Consider the following 22,079-nt stretch of genomic DNA (forward strand, 5'->3'; position numbering starts at 1 on the left):
CATGGACCCCACAGTTAAGCAGTACTTTCTATTAGTCTATCACAGAAAAAAAAACACACCATGGTTGTAACATGATAAAAATCTGTCACAATTTAAGATATAAACACTACTGGAAGGTAGACCTTTATGGTATATAGGTTGTGGTTATGCCAAGAATCAAATCAGAGTCAGATGTTTGGTGATGTTAGTAATTATGTTCATATTGTGTTGAACCAATGCCTTTTACACTGCGACAGGCTGGCGACCTGTCCGCCCGAAACGTTCACTGGAGAAAGGCACCAGCATCTCTCCCGACCCCACCAGGGACAAGGGTCTACAGAAAATGGATGGATGGATGGATGGATGGATGGATGGATGGATGGATGGATGGATGGATGGATGGATGGATGGATGGATGGATGGAATGCCTTTTACTTTTAAATTACTTTTATTTTTAGCAATATGTGAGCTCACATATTATTACGTGTTTTATTCATGCTTTTGTGAAAGACATTTTATAAATAACCAATGTCTTTTTTATATATATTTTTACATTTCCTTTAGAGCATAGTGAGTTTGTGATAATTGTACACGATGTGTTCTATAAATAAATTTGAAATCAGCTTTTTGTTGCATCTCGAGCTGTCTCTTGCTGTTTCCCAACTAAACCGCCTGGGGGCGCTAAACACACGCTTTCATCAAATCAGACATGCGATAAAAAGTCAAAATTGTAAAAAAAAAAAAAAAAAAAAAAATATTAACAAAATAAAAAATATTTAGAGGTTAATCATGTGGCGCATAGAGAACAAAGCATGATTAAGTATAAAATGAAACTGAGTAAATTTCAAATTTTGCAATAGAGGAAGAAAATAAAGAGCACAGCTGGAAGGGCACCACCCTCTCTGTCAGTAATGAGACGCCGGTTGGCATAAGGAGGAGACCAAACACTGAGAGCTCATTTGGAGAGTGGAAAAAACACACGAAATGTCATTTAAAACGCTTTCATTGCTGTCTGGAGATGTCGACAACCTTCGGAAAAGATCAGTGGCTGAATCAACAGGTGATACAAACTGCTTCATTTTCTCCCAACCAATGCGCGCCTGTCTGTGCGTTTTCTTAATCAGTCTGCTTGTTGCTTTTGTCTTAAATTCACCTGCGCAGTCAAGACATCTGAATTTTTAACGTTTTAATTTTGTATGTAAGGTCCTCAGAAGTACATTTAGGATCATAATGATTACTTTGGAACTTTTTAACCAATTTAATGCAGTTGTTAAAATTGCGTGTTTAAAACTACTGGGAAGAATATACGATTTGATTATCACAGCTTGGATTAATGCAGTTTATTGCAATGATACTGAATAATGTGTTACTGTGTATATTTTATGTTGATTATAAAATCAATTTTGAATTATTGACTAACTTGCTTCCAAAAGTCATTTATCATTTTTAGACTTTTTTGTTAATGTAGAAAACTTTCTCTCTCATGTATACAGACCACGTATTGTATTACCAGCATGTCTATGTTTTGAATTTCAAATCAAAGCATAACCTTCTCATTTGTGCGTTGTAATGCATTAAAAATGTGATCAGTCTTGGAAGAGACCAAATGGAGAAGGACGCTGCATGACTCTCATGAGTTTTTTGTTAGTCTCACACATTTCCACAGGAGGGCATTAGCTGTGGATGTCAGTCACAATCCACATCCAGACTGTGTAGAAGACTTTTTTTTTTTTTTTTGTCAGAAAACTGTTGCGATCCCGAGAATCATCAACAGTTTGCACGGCTGCAGATCCAGCCTGAGAGGCTGTTTGTTGGGCCCCATCATCCAGATGTGGGAGCACTGGCGACCCCCTCCCCCGACGGTTCTGTTCATCACTTCTGCCAGTTCACGCCAAAATGCCTGCTTGCCGTCTCCAGAGGTGAGTGGATTTATTCTCACTTGCCGAAACCTCTCTTATCATCACGATTCCTCCACCTGTCATATCTGAATGAGATAAAAGAATAGCAAAAAAAAACCCAATTCACATTTACAACAGGAACACATGGGAACTCTCCCCCAAGGCATGGAGAGGAAGGATGGCATGATGGCACCTTGAGGACGACCATCAGAGTCGACAATGAAGTGGAAGCACACAGAGAGGCCAACAACTACAAGGTAGGGGACAATTACTGCGTCAAATCAGCTATTTCACTACCAAAATCTTTTTGAAACAAAATCATTCTTTGAAATTCCTGATGGAACAAAGAACTTTTCTCTCCGTCTATTTTTTTGTGATTTAAGCTTGTCTAATGATTGCGGTGATTTCCTTTGTATACTACTGGAAAAGTACAATGGTGAATTTGTTTTCAGAGAGAACAATATGAAAGCATGCCGTTAAACCTTGAAACAATCTGGTCTCTCACATGTTCCACAGAACACTTGGAGATGATTATTTTTAAGAACTATACTTATAAAATAAAGTGACATAAGAAGATATAGAGGGTTGAAGAGGTTCGTAGTTTAGAACAATGTTTGCAGGACTGCTTTTGGCTCGTCACAAGTAATGTGGAGGATATGCCAGATATCTGCAACACATTTTGCTGACCAAATGATGCAAAAAATAAAAAATAAAAAAAACTTTTTGGACAAAAAAATTTGTGGCAAAATTTGAACACCAAGTACAATCTGACTGAGCTTGAGATGTTTTGCTATGAAGAATGGGAGGAAAAACCAGTGGATGAATATTTTTCCAAGATGGTATGAAAGTCTACGTTAACATAATATTCTCCATTTTGTTTTGTTTTCCAGTTTGGATTTAGAAAATGGAAGGGCAACGTGACAGAGAAACCAATCGAAGACCGATCTGACATCGACAAAGAACTGCACACCGACCTCAGCATTGTGAAGAACACTGAAGGTCTTTTCTTGTTATCTGTTCAACAGGAGAGCACATTATTAGGAAAACAAGCAAAATGTTCTGTTGTTTCAGAATGCTGCTGCAAAGATATAACTTTGGGATAAATAAGCAATTTATTAAAAATTGGCTTTCTGCTGCATTGCAAATATTGACTCTAGATAATGAGCAGTCTGTTCAGCTTTGGGGTGGAAAAAAAAACTATTTCCACCTTAATGTGGGTTTTACTGAGAGTTGCTTTTGGCCAACTTTTGCTTTTTTGGGAATGAAATGACTTGGGTGATATCCCTTTAAAAACTCTGACCCCTTATTCCTTTTAACCTTCTAAAATTTTGCTCCATGTTGTAAGTGTTGCAAAAATATTTCATAGAGAGCAGAAAAACCTGGTATTTGAATATTTGCCTAGCACCTATTGTCTAGTTAGTTTTTTGTCAAATGCAAATACAGTGGTACTGAAACAATAATTACTGTGCGATATATTGTGCAGCTCTATTATTTAATTTTTATGCATACACTTAAGTATTTTGCTCTTACCTCAAAGCTCTTTGCTTTCTGTCCTCCAGCCCCAGTGGTCAGCGTTGGAAACATAGTGTATGTGTTTTTATTTGGCTGGTGGATCTCCTTATTCTACCTGCTCATTTGTCCTGTGATGTTTCTGACTGTCTTTGGTGTCCCTTATGGTATGTATTCTAGAACCAGCTGAATCATTAAGAAACGTGAGCGTTTTACTGCATGTTGTTGAGCCATTTGTTTCACTCCTTTCAGGTAAAGTCTGTTTAAAGTTGGCCTGGTATATAATTTGGCCATTTGGAAAATCTGTACAAAGGGTAAATGGATATAAATCATCCACAATTTCTAGCCAAATACCTTTTTCTAATGGACTATTTTCTATATTCTATTCTTTAAAATTCCAGGCTTGTCGTTTAGTTGACATGTCTGCCGTGAAGCCGACAAACTGCAACATTGTTCCACAAGAGCATAAGGATCTGGTTGGGGACAAGGACTGTGCACCTCTTCTGGTGTCCTCCCCCCTCCCTATTAAGATCTCTGTTCCAACTCTTCCTCCAAGAAAAACCAGAAAGCACTGGGTGAGAGTGTTAGAATGTATTTTATGATTATCCATGATTCTCATGCTACTAAGTCATTCCCCATTGTGTCTCTGCAGTGCCGCGTCAGCACTTTCCTTTGGTTGTTGCTGGGTTACCCTGTACTGGCTGTGGTCCATTGCCTCGCATTTGTCCTGTCCTGGCTTCCAGTCTTCACCATCCCCATTGCAAAGATGAACAGCCGCATCCTAACCACTGTTCTCCTCATGGCCCCAGAAGACATCGAGATCCATTCAGTGGACAAGGTTTCCTATGGGCAACATTAATTTTAACAATGGCTTTGATTGTTGCACCAGCAAAGTTAACTTTCCTTTGAAGTGTTTTGTAACCTACAGTCATGGCAAAGATTTTCGACCCGTCGTATTTTTCAGAAACCTTGCTTTTTAAGTGTTTTGAACTGTTTCTGTCATAGACTGAGGTTCACTAATAAACATTTCAGAAGTTTTAAAGGCCATTCATGAGGAACATATCATGTTTATGCAAAATTGTGAGTAGGTTGCATAATGGGATTTGGTCGAGTTTTCTGTCCATGAAACCAAAACTTTTCTTATTTTCTGTCGTAGGGCTAAAGGTAGATCATTATAAATAACTCATTGTTGCAACTGACTTCCTTTAATCTGATCGCTCTGCAAAGCTTTTAACTAGTTAAGTAATTATTTTTTACCATTTGCTCTTTTATTTGATCTTCCAGAAGGATGCGTGTGAGACAAGAGTTGTCTTGTACTGTTATCAGGCCTTCAATGTCTATTACTACAAATACACAGTCCAAGGGATCAACATCTTTGCTCTCAGTATCCTTTTTAGCTGGTCATGAAGGGGGGGGTGGAGGGCTTTTTTTTCTCTTTTTAAGACGCATCTGTCTGTTTTCCTTAATCTCTTCTTGCAGACTTGCTACCTTTGGTATTCGTGACTGTAATCGCTGGCTACACTGACCGAGAGCATGAATACTTCAGTACAGAGACCATGTTTACAATAGCCATCGTGTCCATAATTCCCCTGTCCTACTATATTGGCATGGGAATTGCAAGGTAAAATATCACCATTTTGTCTTCAACAAATGAGGGGGCAAAAAATAAAATGCATCAGAAGTATTCATGCCCTTTGATGTTAACTGTGTTCATTAAATGGCTCATGGCAAACTGAAGACGGGGAGTTTTGACAGGACAGTCCTGAGCTGTTTCTTATTAACACTCCAAGTCTGTCGGTTTATATGCTCAGTTTCAGTTGTGCCTCAACCCCTCTCATTTTTAGATGGATCAAATACACTTTAAATATGAATGTAGTATGGAAAGGAGTGTGATTACATTTACAAAGAGCTGTGTGCAGAATTCATGTTTCAGTGTTGCTGTTGTGTTCTGCTCAGCATTTCTGCACAGAGTAACTTCGCAGTGGGGGCGGTAGTCAACGCAACGTTTGGTTCCATCACAGAGATGACCTTCTACATCACGGCGCTGCTTCGGGGGCATCGCGCTGGCAGTAATTGTTACGAGGAGATTGTCAAATCTGCACTGGCTGGCACACTGATTGGGTGCATTCTGTTCATACCCGTAAGTGTCACTGAAGGACATGTGAGCACGCAGCCGCCTGCCTGCCTGCAAGTCTAATTGATTCTAAAACTCTCTTGCAGGGTATTTGTATGACTATTGGAGGAATCAAACACAGTGAGCAGAGATTTAACAGTCGCTCGGCCGGAGTGAGCTCAGCTTTGCTCTTCATATCCATTGGAGGTAAGGATTGCATTTGGTTATTTTAAACGTTTCCCAGAGTTGTCCTAATGAGATTTGCGCTTCACTCTGAAGGTGTGTTTGCACCCACCCTTTTCTCAAAGACCTTTGGTAACCTGGTGTGTGAAAGCTGCTCCAGTACTCCTGGTAATGGCACCGTACCATTCACCTGCAAGGACTGCCACTATGAAACGGTGGGCAACTTTTTCCCAGCTTTTGGCAGAACAAGTTCAAGATTTTTACAGGAATATTTTTATGCTTTTTTTTTTTTTTTTTACATATTTAAATGAAACTCGGGCAACACTTTCTTATTTCCCCAACAGACTACAGATGACCCACATTTAATTCTGTCCCATATTGAGTAAGTAAAATCATTTAAATTCTAAGATGCATTTCTTGCACATTTATTCCACTTGAGTTTGGATTAATTAAGAAATGTTTTTCTAGGCCTCTGGTGTACACCATTTCCGTCCTGCTGCCTGCTTCCTATCTGATCGGGCTCATCTTCACACTCAAGACCCATGCACACATTTATGATATCCATGTCAGCGACAGTCATGGGGGACAAGCACACGGTCAGTATGCACAGGAGGGTACCAACACCAACAATCCCACTGGTGAGGTCACAGCTGCCCATCTGGTTCCTACCAACATGTGTATTAATGCCAGCACTACTGCACCTAGCCGCATTCCGACAGGTGTGTGGGTTACATGTGGTTATTTGCATGCAATATTAAAACCTTTTGCATGTTGCTTGCCTGAAAAACTACATGCATGTGACAATCTTAAGTGCTTGATTTCCAGCTTAAGTTAGTCATGCATGCCGAAACATTTTTTTTTTCCTTGAAATTTGTGAATTCCTTTTACTGCTGCAAAATGGATACCTTTTAGTATCAACTGCTGTAAAAGTTTTTGACTTAACATTTTTGTCACAGGCTTTTTTTTAAATTTTACTTTCCAAAAAGGATTAAAAGGCATCATCCACATATATATAATGATAGAGGAAAAACTTTAAACATTTAAAGTATTTGATGGAGCTCAAAGTGTTTGTGAGATTTGAGATTTATTTTGCAGTATATATTAACTGGCCACTATTAAAATAAATAAAAGTTAGAGGAGGAACTAAAAGCTGACATTTTAAAACCATGTTGGTATTCTAAGGGGGGAAAAAAAGTTAAGGTTCCCTTAACAAAAAGTTGTGCCATGTCAACATTTAAAGGTGGCACACAAATATTTAAATGCATGTATTTTGAGTGTGTTGGTGGTTGATAAGAAGTCTGTTGCCATCAGGTCATCCTGTTGTCCACTGGTCCAGATGGAGGGCTCTCGCAGTGCTGATTTTTGCCACAGTGCTCATGGCCAGCTGCGCGGATCTTTGCACTGTCAACATTGAGCCCATCCTGAGTCATTCCTCCATCTCCCAGGTAGTTAAAATGCAAACCATTTGTGGCTACAAATGTTCTCAACAAAGAACATTTGGTTCAAATGATGAGACTGGAACTTCTCCAGTTGCACTCAGCTGGGTCTTGTTTCCCTGCAGTACTTCATCGGCGTCTCCGTATTGGCAATGGTGCCGGAGCTTCCTGAGATTGTCAATGGGATCCAGTTTGCACTGCAAAACAATATCAGCTTGAGGTTTTTTGTTTGTTTGTTTTTGTCATGGTAACTTATGTCAAACTGTAGTATTTTGAGTAATGGGAGTTGTAACAGACACATAATGTAAAACTGTACAGAAATTCTGTTGACAATCTCTCAGTAAAGTCTAAAGATTTGTATATTTCTAACTCTTTTGCAGTCTTGAAGTAGGCAATTGCATCGCTGTGCAGGTTTGCATGATACAGATTCCACTTCTTGTCCTTTTTAATGCTTTCTATGTGAGTATGTTTTACTTCTTTGTCCATTTAGTGCATCCTACTCATTTATTGTCACCTTTTGTAAACATGTTAAAAGGAATTCATCCTTTATTGCAGTAGCCTAACCTCACACAAAAATGAAGTATTTCCTCTGCTGGGTGTAATGTTTTCACACATTGTCTGTGACAAACTGCTCAACTTGACTGGCTTAATATAATTTTTTATTTCTTGTGTCCAGGATGTGGGATTTATGCTTGTGTTCAGTGACATTCATCTTTGGGCCAGCATCTTCAGTGTCATCCTGGTGAACTACATCTTCATGGATGGGAAGTGTGACTACTTTCAGGGTAAGTTATCATGTTGCAAACTCCTGCTTCCACTTTGCAAGGCTCAACACATGTTGTAGAAAAACAAAAAGTCCTCAGTCGTCTTCTTTGTGTTTGCAGGTACAGCCCTAGTGGTGGTATACTTCATCATTTTGGCCGTTTACTTCTTCGCTCCTTCTCCGCGCTCATGTTAATCTGCAAAGAAAAGAATGCATCTGTTCAGTTTTATGCCAAAAGATCACCGGTTTTTTATTTTCACTGGATTTGGTTTCAGAGGCACAAAAACTGGGAAATGATCCGAGTATTTAAATCGTCTTTTCTGACCTACAATTGATACCGTACCGTTTGTTTTCTGAAACATTTTTCTAGTGCTTTTGTTTGATATTTGTGAATCTTGACTATTGATGTAAACTTTTGGAATGTGATTAAATAAAATGTAATAAATTCCTGAACAAAATGTTAAGACATTTCTATTTTTGCACTGTAACACATTTAGTGAAACTTTTCATTGATGAAAAATAATGTGGCTTTAACAAATACTACAAAATATTGCAGTCATCTAGAAGTATTTTCAAATGTGGGAACAAAACAAAAATAAAAAACAGTAAGTCGATTGTGTCTACATCCGGAGTCTCTAAAACTGAGAGAAACAAAGCTGAACAAGTACCCAAACTTGTCCACCTTCATGTTACTTTTAAATGTATTTTCTTGCACACATCTTAAGGGGAACGATAAATGTAAAGGGTGCTACTTGTGCTAATTAGTCATGTGGGCAAGACTATATTTGGACAATACTTTTATTGACAATGTTCATAAAATCAGACTGTACAACTTTTTTTTTTTTTAATAGGAAACCTGTAAAGCATATTTTAAAAGTAAAGATTTTTTTTCTTTTTTGAAAAGCAGATACAGGGATCATGCATTAAAGAATCTGGGAAGGCAGTGCAGAAGTTTCAAATAAGATTAGTCATGTAGGGGTCAAACCAAAGATCTCAAAGTGAAACAATATTTGGCGTCTTTTAAACAAACATTAAGTGTCAAGAATTCTTTTAGGGCAACATGCTGCAGTCGATTACGAGTTACTGACCTGTTTATTACAGGGGAAAGAACATGCCTTTTAAAATGAGCACTTGTATGAACTGATTGGAATATTTGAAGGGATTAAACATGCATCTTAGAAAAAGGCACTGCAGGATAAAAGACTGTGCTACTGAAGCAGCTCTCAGTGCAAAGCCATCTTCTTCAACAGAAGGTAAAAAGAATCATCGAACGAAAAGCTTAAGATTCAAACAGCACCCAATTCACAGTGAGGCGTAGTTTCACAAATAAAGCTAGGAATCGACACAATCAGGGAAATAACTCAAATATTCTCCTTTTTATGTTTAAGCCATATGGTAACAGGAAAAAAAGGAACAGAGACAAAAATCTAGTTGCAAATGTTCTTGTCATGGCAATGAACACCCAAGTGTCTGCACAAGTTTTAGGTAATTTGACCACAAATGATCTAAAACATTTTATAACGTTTCCGAGGCGAGATAAAAGCTTTGTTCGTCGGTCCGTGCAAATTTGCAAGATAACTAGACTGCTGAAACTTGCACGACTATTACTTCATCTGACAACCTAAAGCGGAGAAGATCCCCTCAGGGGAAAGGACAATAAGAACTGTATGGTGTCAGTGTAACTGTGAAAAATTGGCAAACCAATGTGTCACCCTCTTTAGGCTGAAATAACTAGCCACAGATTAATAAAGGATCTATTAAATAAGAAAATTACCAACAAGAACATCAGAGGAGGGGAAATGTGCAAAGAGCAATATCGGTTCATGATGGGGGGGAAAAAAAATAAAAATTCCAGCAAAAAGTGATCAAGTCCTTGAAATAAATATACATCCATTATTCCCTTCACTCTGAATTTATAAAATATCTGGAGGATTTGCAGAAGTGAGAGTAAATAGTATCTGACTTTTCACATGGCAAAATATAGTTTTTGTATTGTTTTTTTTTTTTTTTTCTACAACTTGTCAGTTTGTTGGAAGAGGACATCCAGAATTTAATGCTCTACAGATGCAGTGATGGCACAGGGAATAGAATATAATCCATAAAACATTCCAAAAATATTGACGCTCATCCTCGTATCTACAAAAAACAGGCAAAAAAACCCAAAACAAAACAAAAAACACGGGAACTTAAAAAAAAAAAAAAAAAAAGGCATCCCATTGTTTTTGGCTTTAAGGCGGGGGCTACATCAGGCATCATCTAGAGTCCTGCTGGGAAATTTATCCCGTTCCTCTGTGCCTACTTGACACGGTCTACGAGCTCCTCCGTGAGGCCCAGGTTGTACAGGTGAAAGGTGGGGAGAGAAGTCAGGTGGGGGTAGGCTTTGAGAAGCTTCTCCCAGCACAGCTCCAGCAGGCTGGGAACAGTCAGCCAGATCTTAAACAGAGAGCCAGTCCTCTTGTTCTCGTGGATGTTCACTACGCCTCCGTGAATGTACATGCAGCCAGCCTGGGAAGGACAGCAGCGTTAACAGTTGACTGGCTGCACGCCAGACATTAAGTTGTGTATCTTATGAAAACATGCTTTTAATTAAATATATTTCTGTTTTTATTTCACGCATTTACTGACTTTTAAAGTATCATGCATATTCTTTGACAGTCTATTTGCTGAATTCTAGGATGGAAGAGTGTTTTCTCTGCAACTTGCTAAAAGAACAAATATCCGGAAGAAAAAGTTCAAATAAAAACTAATGACATTCATTCCCATGATGTGTGTATGCACGTTTCAGTCAAAACTATACAAACTTTCATTGATGAAAAACACCAAAAATGTTAATGTTGTGTAATAAACCTGTTTTTTCTCTGCATTAGGTGAAAGGTACTAACAGGGGTTACAGCAGCACAGTGAAAGTAGGCTGGCTCAGGCATCTCTGCTGGTAGTTTACTCCACTGGAAAGTTTGCAGGTTTAGCTTCCACAGATCGGCTAGTATCAACTCCCCATTGTAGCCTCCACAAATAAATACATCTACAGCAAAAAGGGGAAAGTACAGGTTGTGCGTTAGTTTGCCAGCGTGCAAAAACCAAGCAGATATTTCTTAGTTCTGTCTGTCTCACCGTTGCGTATCTGCACACAACTATGGCATCGTCGAGGAGCAGGATATCCTGTCAAAAAGCGGAGAAGTTTTACTTTTTTTTTGTGGATATTTTACATGGAGTACTTTGTAGGTATCTTGGACGAGATTTGATCATATTTGTTCACAGATGAACCAATATGACTGAGCGTAAGCTATTTCGAAAGACGCCTCAAAATACCTGTGGTTCTATGAAGTATTGAGTGAACACAGATGCAGCCCACACTTTTCACATCTTTATTTTAAATATTTATAGTTTTTCTTTCACTTTACAATTCTGCATTCTTTTCTGTTGGTCTCACCACATAAAATATTAATAAAATGTGACCAAATGTGAAAGAGTTAAAGGAGTAGATTTACTTCCAAAGCACTTAGTAGAAAAAGCAGGCTGAACTCTGAAAAAAAGTTGTATCATACACACCTATTTTGTCATGTGGTTTTGTTGTGATCTCCTCCCAAGAGTTTGTCTCCAGATTATAAGCATGTATCTACAAAAAGGAAACCCAAAACATTTTACAAGAACTAATATTTTAACATCGACACAGATAAACTGGCGGTGTCGTACCTTATCTAGAGGGTATGACGTCCAGGAAGTCCCACCTCCCAGAATATAAATCCTCTGTCCGTCATGTGCTATTTCATGCCTGTATCTGTTACACACAGAAACAGGAAGTGATGTCAAGGGTGTATTGAAGAGTAGAAAACATATGTATTTGGCTTTCAGTAGCAGTTTGATGTCCAGCACTATACCTTTCCTCTGGCAGGTCATCAGGCGGGTTGTTAGGTTTGAGATGAATCCATTCCCTGGTGGTCAGATCTAGTCTGTGCAGGTCTGTGCTGTAGATGTAACCCGTCGTTCCACCAAACACATACAGGAAGCCATTTATAATGACCATCGCCTGGAGAGGAAAAAAAACATCAGTCAGTGCACTGCAACAGTCATTACCCTGCAGAATCAAAATATTAAATACTAAAAGAGAAATGATCCAATATGCAGATATGGAACTGATTCCTGCAGCTACCTGTCCGTATATCCGGTTCGGCTTCTTCCCTCGACAGTTGAGCAGCGACCATCGCTTGTACTTCACGTTACAAACGTGAACATCATTGCCGTTATTTTCCCCGAAGGGAATCCCGGTGCCACCGAACACCAGAAGGTTGTTACCGTGTAAAACAGCTGGAGAGACACAGAACAATAAACTCAGATTTTAATATAAACAACAAACCTTAGATTCTAAACTACAGGCAAGAAGCCGGACCAGAGTTTCACCTGACATAGACGCCAGCTCTGTGGGCATGTAACCCTCAGTTCGAATCTGCTGCCAGCAGCCCGTGGCAAAATGGTACCGCCAAAGCTCCCTGAATAGTGGATAGTCTTCGTTTTCGGAGCCCCCTGACTCTTCAAAGTCCGGGTTGTAACCCCCAAACACGTACAGGTTAGTGTTGTCAGCGACGCAGCGATGGCCGCTGCGGGCGGGAGGAGTTCGAGGACCTGGACAGAGAGGAGTCAAGGTGGAACAAGGGGGACATAAAATACCTTTGAAGCATTTGTCTAGTGTAGTGGTGGTAGTTGGTGGGGAGTTCAGGGCCTGGAGAACCAGAAATTCTGCTGTCTACTACAAATTCAATGAAGAAGAATGTTTGGTCATTGACTTGTGACCTTAAGGCCAAGCGCACATGCAGAAGGACTAAAGGAAAAGCAGGTCAACCTCTAACCTAGTCAAAAAAATCTTCAAAAGACTTGAATCTGAATAAAACATTCTGACACAATGGTGGTTGTAGTAGCGGTCTCTAGCTGCTTTACTGATTCAAGACATGCACAACTTTACTTAATTAAAATTAATTCAGTTTTCTAGTTAAAAATCCTGAATGTTTGGTCATTGGTTTCTGACCTTAAGGTCGCTTAAGCATTAGGACAGAGATTTGAAACGAGGCTGCAAGCCCGCCTCTGAATGGCTCAATAAAAGTATAATGAAGCTTTGGAGTGGTCTAGTCAAAGCCTGGATTAAAATTTGCTGTGTAAAATGAGCTTCAATAGGTCATTCATGCTTGAGAACTCAGAAGAGTAGGGGAAATTCTAACATTTTGACAAAAAATATTAGTTTCCAGATATAGCAAAAGCTTGATGGTGGTTGTTGCAGTCAAGGATGGCACACCCAGTTATTAGATTTTAGGGTGATTACTTTTCACAAACAGTCTTGATTGATTTAGATGGCTTAACACTTGTTTTATGATCCAAGACATTTAGAAAAGCACAAACTGCAAATATGTAAAGAGGAAAACACTTCTGCGTGTATATGTTGGCATGCAGAGGATCCAAGATGAGTATAAATTTGTACAACATCTCAGGGTGGTGCCAACTCTTTAAGCGAGCCTCCTGAAGCAACAAAAATAAAAATAAAAATAAAAACACCTGAGCAGGTGTAAAATGTGGAGCTGTAATGCTGAGAGCACACGCGCAGTAAAACTGTAGTGCATGTTCACTGATCTGAATTGAAGAGTCAAACATGTAAAAGGCAGGAGAAGGCAGTGCATCTTCAAGCTAAACAGAAAAGCTTTAAGCTACCCGGTAATCAACAAAACAATGCCATGTAGGTGCCATTCCAACGCACACCTGAAACATCGCGGTAAAACGTCTAATATGAGTGGCTTTTAGCATGAATGTGAGGTTTATCAGTGTAATTTATGAGGAGGCACTCTGAGTGGAGAAACTGCGCTGAGCCAATCTTCAATGTCTGACATGAAAGCTGGGATTAAACATTATGTCGTGATGTTAATGTTGTTGTTGACCTACCTGCTAACATCGGTCCGGGCGGCGGCCTGCCTGTCAATTTCTCAAATTTATTCAGCTGCTCTGAACTGTCAGCGCCTTCAACGTCCGACATCTTTTGTTCCCTTCTTCTCCCTTTACTGCCCAGTCCCTTTGGATGTCACATGGAAAAAAACGCAGCGTCCGATAAAGCGTAGATGTCTCATTTCGCATTTCAGCCTATTTTGAAGCCATTCATAGTTTTTCTTTTAGCTCCACCGGTGATGACATACTTCTTCTTCTGGTGTTGCTAAGCAGTCGGAAGACAATGCTTTAGGGCAGTTAGCGCCACCAACTGGTCGTGGGTATGAATCAAAAATATGTTTATGAAATTTAAGTACTCTCAGATGTAAGTAGAAATGTAGTTAAGTAAATGTAGTACTTCTATGCATTTTTACTAAAGTGACTGTCCAATAACTTACTTGTGTAAGAGTAAAAAGGTATTTTGTAAAAGGGTACTTAGCTACTGAGTAACTGTCATCAAATGGAGCAAAATTTAGTTTTATAGTCAAAAGCGGGGGGGAAAAAATCATAGACATGCATAACATATTTACAAAATAACAGATTTAGGATCTAATGCAATAAATTTTCAATATAAAACTTATGAACCTTGGGTAAAGTATCCCCAGTGTCAATCTAAAGTGCAGTGTTTCTTCCTGATCTCCAAATAGCAAAAAGAGATCAACAGACAGAATTTATTTTATTTACTAATTAGCATTTTCTGCTATGTTTGTTGCTTACATTCCTCCACCTTTTGTTTTTGACCTTTGTAAACAACAGTGGAATATCTCAAGAACTTAAATTAGATGCTATTTTAATGTAGGTGGAAATAATAATTCTATTTCAGATATAATTTTAATGTATTTTTAAAAATAATTATTTATTTTTTTTAGTTTGCTTATTCTTTTTTTTCAAAGAAATAGCTTTTTGAACTTGCTTTAAACCTATAAAGCCAAAAAAAAAAGTGTGGAAAAAAAATGTGCTATATTATGATACTGATACCAATAATTGAATAAATTCGTGGTTTAATGCCACAATCATTCCCCTACTCAAATCACGTTATATCTCTATGTTAAGTCAGCTAAAATTTGTTGGTGTCAGTGGGGGCGGGTTAGCAAAGAGGAACGTCTTTCCTTAGGTCCTAGTTTCTGGGGAAACCATTCAGAGTCGACCATGGCGACGGACGGTGGTGGCCGCGGGGAGCGAATTGCCATTTCCAACCAACATAAATCCAGCCTCGCTTCCCCTGAGAAAGTCCGTGAACTTCTTAATGAGGGGGTATCTGCAGTAGACTGCAACAGGTGATTAATGCCAACCAACACGCGTTTTCCTTGTATGTTTACGTTAGCTTACGGCTTAGGCTCTTAGCCGAGCAGCTCAATGTAGCCGCGCCTTCGCTTTGCTGAGGTTTCTGAGAGCCTGGAAGACAGGGCTGGGTGCAGTACCCGAACATGCTACAGCTGTGGCGTATTTGGCATATTTGTTTTTGTCCTGTGAAGCATTGCTGCTACAGCTACGATGCATAATTACAGAAAAAGAGGTCAATGCTAAACGTTTACAATTTTAAGAGTTGCAGAAAAAGACTAATGTAATAGATATTTTAGCTGTTTTCCCCTATCACACTGTTTTTTAAGTTGTATCTATTGATCCATCCACCCATTTATTAGTTTACTTGTTTATTCTTTTATTCGTCCATTTATTCATCGGACCACCCATCTTCATGCCCGCTTATCAACTATTTTGTCTGTTACTCTATCAGTTGCCTTATCCTCACACAAGGTATCTGTTCATTGTTCTTTTTGTCCATTCATCCATCTTTGCTTTGATTGATAATTTGTCCTTCGTCTGTCTGTATGTACATCCATCCATCCTTTTGCCTATCTGTCTGTCAATCCCCTACCCATCCCTCCATCTATCCATCATAGTCTCGCTTCAGTTTGTCCATTCATCCTGCTGTTGCTCTTTTATCTATTCATATTTTTTTGTCATCTGTCCATCCTCTTCTTTAATGTCTTATTTGTTTCTTCATGATTCTTCTTGATGCTGTTAACACTGGATGAAAGAGGAAATTATGAAATTCTGACAAGAAACTCATGATGAATCTTGAGCAATCCTATTCAATTAACTGTTGTTTTTTTTCCCTTTAATTTCCTCCCTAACAAATTAACTGAAAATTGTAAACAATAATGGTAGTTTTACACTGTTCTTCAGAAAGAATATATAATATTTTGTTACTAATTATGTCAAGATATGTGTGTTTTTTATTTTTTATTTTTTTTGTCTTATTCAGCAAACAAGGAGATTTAAATGTTCCGGAAGTAAAAGGCAACAACCAGGCACCCTGTGAAGCTACGAACAATGAAGCTTTTTTCTCCAGAGTGGAATCATATTCGATATCCTTTTCTCATTGCAACTCACAATGAGGAATTCTCCTTTTGCTGCATGTTGTTGGGACTATTTCTTAGCTAATAAATTCATGCATTTTTACTCTTTATTTCATTCTATCAATGCAAGGTAGTTTCTATTAATAGCACTGGGGATTTCCTTAGCATTGCACTGTATGAAATGGGCAGCCAAGCCACGCATCCTGTCTCCTCTGATGTGCGCCAGGTATGGTTGGATCAACGTTGGCTGTGATATGCTTAAGTGCTCCAGCTGCCAGGCTTTCCTTTGTGCATCCCTACAACCAACGTTAGACATTGAGAAATGTAAGCAAGACTTCAAGCAGCTAACTTTCTCCAGAGCTGGAGCAGTTTTGGCGAGGCTTTGCTGAGGTTATTAAATGAAAGTCAAGTTTTCTCTCTTTGATTTTTCAAATAGATAAAACTCGAGTTGCAGAAATATCAAGGCAGCTTCAAACGCAGCATGAAAAGTATTGTCCTTGGCCCGACTTTCCATGTCCAGGTAGGACCAGTTACATAGCTGTATTTAATGCAGCCATGGCATAAGTCTTTGGTATTGTCATAATAAATATTATTTTTTCCCAGAGCGGTTCTGGTTGGTTCCAGCTTCTGAACCATCCAAGCTTCTTACTTCCCTTATGGAACGCTTCCAGAGCACCTGTGTCCTGGCACAGCAGCTGCCGGCGATGAGGCCAGAGCTGCTCAAGTCCATGGTAAAGTAAAGTGTTTCTGGGGACTGCATGAAGAGGATAGCCAACATATCCAAATGCATGTTTTGGTTACCCTGACGTAACTGTTGTCCTGTGTGAGTTTTATTTTTTTTTTTTTTTGCAGTTTCTGACAGAGGATGTGATCAGCACTGTGCTGCAGTTGATTGAGGAAGAACAGAAACGAAAGGGAGAGACTCCCTGCTCAGAGTCTTTGGCCGTGCAGGTGTCTGCATGCATCGTTTCTCTCTGTGGCTGGGGAGCAAAGTAAGATGAATTTTCTTTTATGTCATAACTAAAAAGAAATTCATAACCAATGCGCTCTTCTCTCTATCCAGCCCAGCTCTGCATGCAATGAGCCTGCCGACCCTCTCCTGCTCCTACTGTATGCGAAAGGTGGGCTTGTGGAACTTTCTTCAGATAGAGGGGCTTGGTGGCGACACAGAAGTTCTACCAAACCTCGTGGGATCCTCTGGTCCCACCGCAGGGCCTGCGTCAGCAGCGTCCGACGGAGACGTTTCCGAATCAGTCTCACCCACTCCGGCTCCAACAACTCCATGTCGCATGAAGCTTCGGAGTCAGGACTCCACCCGCACTGACCAGGCAAGCTCTCAGGAAGCTAGAAGAAGTAAACGGTTTGACCTATCTATACATTAGAGATGGGTTTTTTTTCTATTTCAGGACACAATATAATTTTATCCAGCACAGGTCTTCCTTGTTTTATTTTTGCACAGTAGACAGTGATGGGAGCGTTCAGTTTTAAGATGTTAAGATGGTGCCTAGGGAATGCACCATAGAGAAGTGCTTCCTTGTTGCAGTAACAAAAACATTCTTCAGTGTTACTGAATGAAGACTGCTCATTCGTATCTTATTTCAGTGTCAGTGAGGTGTTTTCAAATATATCAGACAAAATGCAGAATTCAGAAGCTATTTAAAAAAAACATACTTTTTACAACACATTGAGACATGTCTGTGATATGTTCATCCTGAAGAGAGGGCAAAATTCAAAGCTAATAACAGGAAGGCTAAACAGAACACGGAGTTTATCCTTTTAACTGTTCAACTTTCATCTGCTATGGATATAGCTGGATCTGTGAAGGTAGGGAGTCTTTCGGTGTTAAATTATCATTTGTATGTCTAGTGAGGTAAAATGTTTTTATCAATTCTCTTTGCATAAAATGATCACTTTCTTCTTAGTATATTCATAGAACCATTCATAAGTAATGAAATCACAGAAAATATATCAAGACAAGTAAACTCTTTTAGAGTTAATCTAAAAACAGAAATTAGTTTGTTAAATGCTTAAAAGTGTTGCATAAAAATAAAAAAATAAATGTAAAAATGATACGTTTATTTTAAAACCGGAGCTGCTGTCATGTTTCAGGATGGGACAAGCAGTTCACTTTTGGGATTTGTTGATCAAATACTGCAGTAAACAAAGTTTCAGTCCAAATTTAAAGTTTTCCTGATATATGCCTTTCCTGCAGATATCAGGCGTTTAAGGAGTTGAGGAGCATAGAAACTATATGCTGCTCTCTCGCCTTGTATTTTTATATATATTTTTTTAGATGAAATGTGTCATATTCTGTGATTCATACCCAACATAAGCTTTGTGCCCACAGCAAAGTCCTATAACAAGCAGATGCCAGCTTGACTTGTCTTTGCGTTTGATGCAGGATGATGGTACTGCATCTCCAGTAGCCTCCCGTGCCCGAAGCAGAGACTCACCAAGTCCAAGTGAAGATCTGCCGAGTCCTTTAACCAGAGGCAAGAGACCTGCAACCCGGAGTCGGGGACAGGGATTCGGCTCAGGGACTGACGGCGCTGCCAGCCTGCACCCTCCCAAACGCCTGTGTCTCTCATTGGCTGGTGGTCCAGTAAGACTTAAAATTACTTCTATGCACCATGTTTAAGTGATCCTCTGCAGCACTTACTATGCATTTTGTTTTATTTTGCTATTTTGTTTTAGAGCTAAGACAAAACAAAAGATAATTGGAGCTATAATTTTGAAAGAAAAGCCCATTTTAGGTTCCTTACATTCTTAAATACTTAAAACATTGTCCTCAATATTGCATTTTTAACAAGGAAGCATGGCATTTCTTTTGGATATTTTCCAGGTCTGAATAAATATGGATAATAAAACATGGAAAATGTGTTTATTTTCAAACTTCATTGGCTGACCAATAGTGTAAAATTGTTGTCCTTCCATTTTTTGCCGCTTCCTCTGTCTGTCTTATCAATACATCAAGTTTATCATCGCATTTGTTTTTTGTTTTTTTTTCCTCTATTTTAAGAGTGATGACAGTAAAAATCTCTATCAAATTACTTGTGAATCTTGTCTTGAAAAAGCACTGAGCATCCTGGAAATTCTTGTAGTTAAATTTAATTAGGGACCTTGGAAACTCACTAATTCATCTTTTAATTTTTAAAAATATTTTTGATCAGGATGGCCCTCTGCCCAAGAAAGCGTTTGACCCCCTTGCTCAACACAGAGACTGGTGTCCCTGGATCTCTGAGGGCAAAGAGAACATGGATCCAGGAGCCTTATCGTCTTTGGCCAGAACCTCGACCGTTAATCAGCAGGGCTGGAAAGCTGCTCTCGACCTCCTCATGCCCACAAAGAAGAACTCCAACGCACAAGGTGGCACCCAAGCACAGGCAAGTAGAAAGCTTGAATAATGTCTGGGGGAAAAAAAGAAAACCAAAAACAGTTAAGTTTATTTGTTTTTTCTGTCTTGCTAGGGCCCTCGTGACAAGTCTAAAAGAGTGTTTGCCATTCTTCGTCAGTGGCAGGTATCCTCCTCATCTCAGTAGACCATTTAGATCCACAGGCTGTTGATCTACCTATTTTTAACTTTACAACAAGATCAATCTCAGCATAAAAGGAGTGCTGTGTATCATTCATGCATGTCACTCCCTCTTTTTTATCTTTTGTTACACATAAAGTGTTGCTAGAGGGAATTTAGTGGAAGTTTTCTCTGTAAACTGTCAAAAATGTGAAGGATTCCTTTTGGTATTACAAACATTTCACTTATGCTACATGTACAACTAACTCCTTGCAATGTTTTCATACTTCCTGGACCCTTTTTTTTTACTTTTTTTTTTTTACATTTGGTTGACATCACAACCAAACATTTATGTATTATATTGAGGCTGACAGATAAACACAAAGTAGTGCATAATTGTGAAATGAAGGGAAAAGAATTCTCCGTTTTCAAAGCTGCTCATCTCCAATTGTTATTGGCAGAGAGGCAGGGTACACTGTGGACAGGTCGCCACAGGGTAAAACAGACACACAGGACACTACACACACTCGCGTCTAAGAACAATTTAGAGGATTCAGTTAATGTGACAGTCATGTTTTGTTTTGTTTTTTTATTCCTGCAAGGTAGCAGCCCTCCAGTCTGCTGTACTTGATTTTATTTAGGAGTATCAAAGTAAATGGAGGCTGAAAACACACTCGCATCCTACACCCTTTTAGAATTTTTATTTTTAGAACACCTTTGGAAGTTATGTGTCTTCCTTGTATTTTACAATTATGCTCTTCTTTGTGTTGTTTTGTCACTTTGACATCTAGGTAAAATCCATTGAGCTTGTGGTTGTGATGTGCCAAACGTAAAAACGGCAAAAGGGTTTGAACACAAGCGAGATTTGTGGCTGCTGGGTTCTTGGTCTTAGAAGCAGTCAACAAATAACAGGACTCGCATAAAGGAGCACCTGCAAGGAAGGCTTATCCCAATCATGTTTTTAACAAAAAAATTAATATGTTTGTGATAAATGGCCATTTGGATCAACACTGGAAAGATAATTCTTTTTTTAATGTTCTGTATGCATAGTTGTTTGCAGGAGCTATAAAGATGAACCTCATAAAAACCCAACTGTGAGCAAATTAAGTTTATGTTTCTCATACTTCTGTTTTTAAAGCATGATGTTCTTTTTGAAGCATTTTCTTGTCGGCAGGTAGACAGTTTTCTTCATAGACTTTTGTGAAAGCTACTTAATAAAATGGTTTTCTGAATATTTGTTTCGCATTTATTGTTTGACATTCTAACAATAGGTGAATACAGTTTAAGATATGATGGATTGAATTGTAAACGCACTAGGGGAAAAGAAATTGAAGAAATTTTTCTTGCTTGCTGTTGAGAATTGTGGTTTCCAAAGTCTGGGTTACAGTGCCACCTAATGTCACAAATCAAGAAGATAAAAAGAAAAAGGAAATCGAAGCAGAAACGGCTATGGGAATCACTAGTTTATAACCTGGTTGTTTATAGATTTTCATTCATTCTGGAGTGAAACGAGTTTGAAATTAATTTCAGATCAACTCATCTGTTTGTAGTGACAAATGGAAAAGCTGTGCCAACAACCCCGGTTATGAACAAAACAAAAAATTGAATGTATATTAAAATCCTAAATGTTTTTTTTGTTTGTTTTGTTCAAAAAGGCAACGTAAAAGTGATAACTACCTTAGATATATAGAAATGTTCTAGCAGATACAGAATGTGTTTACTGTGTTGAAAATACTAAATTAAAGCTGGAAATAATTAACTGAAACTGGTATTTACAACTGAATAAATTATATCAGCTTTATTTCATGTCCTGTGTTTTGAAATATTTTCAACCTTTACCCTTATGCCACGCAGATGCAATCATTTGACTGCTTAACCTTCACAGGAGCACCTCTAGAAAGTTTTTAACTGGTAGTCAGACGGGGGTAACATTAATCTGCAGATAATAAATTATATACAACAGATGTAACAATTTCAGGAGTTTGATTTAGGTTAGCTGCAATAGCTGAATTTGATGCAGTTTGAAAAAAAACTCCATGATTTTTCAAAACATCCTTATCTCCTTTAAGTTAATTTGTGCTTCTAAGTACCTATAAAAATAAAAATCTACTGATTTCCTATGTTAGAGTTAATTTTGTGTTAAAAAATTTTGAAATACTGTATCGCTAATTTTTGACCAAATTGTTATTCTTTGGGTTGAGCCAAGGCTGACACGCATTAAGTCTTGCGTACACTAATAGGGATAGTGTAAAGGGGGAGGAAACTACATGAATAGGTAAATAATGTTTTCAAATGTGTCTTTTCCTCCATTAAATTCACACATAAAAATATTATGAACCCATTCCCTGGTCTCACACTTATTGGTC

At 38.6% G+C, this 22,079-nt stretch overlaps 3 protein-coding genes across 4 annotated transcripts; 2 read left to right on the top strand and 1 right to left on the bottom strand.

The window, feature by feature from the left end:
* The first annotated feature begins 882 nt into the window (after positions 1-882).
* On the top strand, positions 883-8,509 carry cax1 (cation/H+ exchanger protein 1). The gene is made up of 20 exons (XM_032589917.1): positions 883-1,039; positions 1,722-1,898; positions 2,016-2,134; positions 2,768-2,876; positions 3,437-3,553; positions 3,639-3,700; positions 3,788-3,961; positions 4,039-4,224; positions 4,671-4,770; positions 4,866-5,007; positions 5,343-5,526; positions 5,607-5,706; positions 5,779-5,897; positions 6,027-6,064; positions 6,151-6,278; positions 6,994-7,127; positions 7,244-7,338; positions 7,499-7,577; positions 7,795-7,903; positions 8,003-8,509. Exons 1-20 carry the CDS (start codon positions 964-966, stop codon positions 8,074-8,076), a joined length of 2,322 nt encoding a protein of 773 aa, XP_032445808.1. The 5' UTR covers positions 883-963; the 3' UTR covers positions 8,077-8,509.
* Positions 7,244-14,055, bottom strand: klhdc10 (kelch domain containing 10). Of its 2 annotated transcripts, none has more exons than XM_032589919.1 (9): positions 13,804-14,055; positions 12,280-12,501; positions 12,032-12,186; positions 11,760-11,908; positions 11,575-11,659; positions 11,431-11,497; positions 10,993-11,040; positions 10,764-10,903; positions 7,244-8,077 (listed from the first exon to the last, which is right to left on the bottom strand). In XM_032589919.1, exons 1-9 carry the CDS (start codon positions 13,892-13,894, stop codon positions 8,030-8,032), a joined length of 1,005 nt encoding a protein of 334 aa, XP_032445810.1. In that variant the 5' UTR covers positions 13,895-14,055; the 3' UTR covers positions 7,244-8,029. The 2 variants fall into 2 exon arrangements, with proteins under 2 accessions (XP_032445810.1, XP_032445809.1); XM_032589918.1 differs by lacking the exon at positions 7,244-8,077 and adding an exon at positions 8,662-10,386.
* A 919-nt stretch (positions 14,056-14,974) lies between these two features.
* Positions 14,975-20,947, top strand: zc3hc1 (zinc finger, C3HC-type containing 1). The gene is made up of 10 exons (XM_032589833.1): positions 14,975-15,119; positions 16,109-16,211; positions 16,376-16,526; positions 16,639-16,722; positions 16,806-16,933; positions 17,055-17,194; positions 17,266-17,530; positions 18,604-18,804; positions 19,373-19,585; positions 19,670-20,947. The coding sequence occupies exons 1-10, from the start codon at positions 14,992-14,994 to the stop codon at positions 19,739-19,741; spliced, it is 1,485 nt and encodes a 494-aa protein (XP_032445724.1). The 5' UTR covers positions 14,975-14,991; the 3' UTR covers positions 19,742-20,947.
* The last annotated feature ends 1,132 nt before the right edge of the window (positions 20,948-22,079 follow it).

Source organism: Xiphophorus hellerii, chromosome 17 (genome assembly GCF_003331165.1).
Source record: "Xiphophorus hellerii strain 12219 chromosome 17, Xiphophorus_hellerii-4.1, whole genome shotgun sequence".
In the NCBI taxonomy this organism is placed as follows: Eukaryota; Metazoa; Chordata; class Actinopteri; order Cyprinodontiformes; family Poeciliidae; genus Xiphophorus; species Xiphophorus hellerii.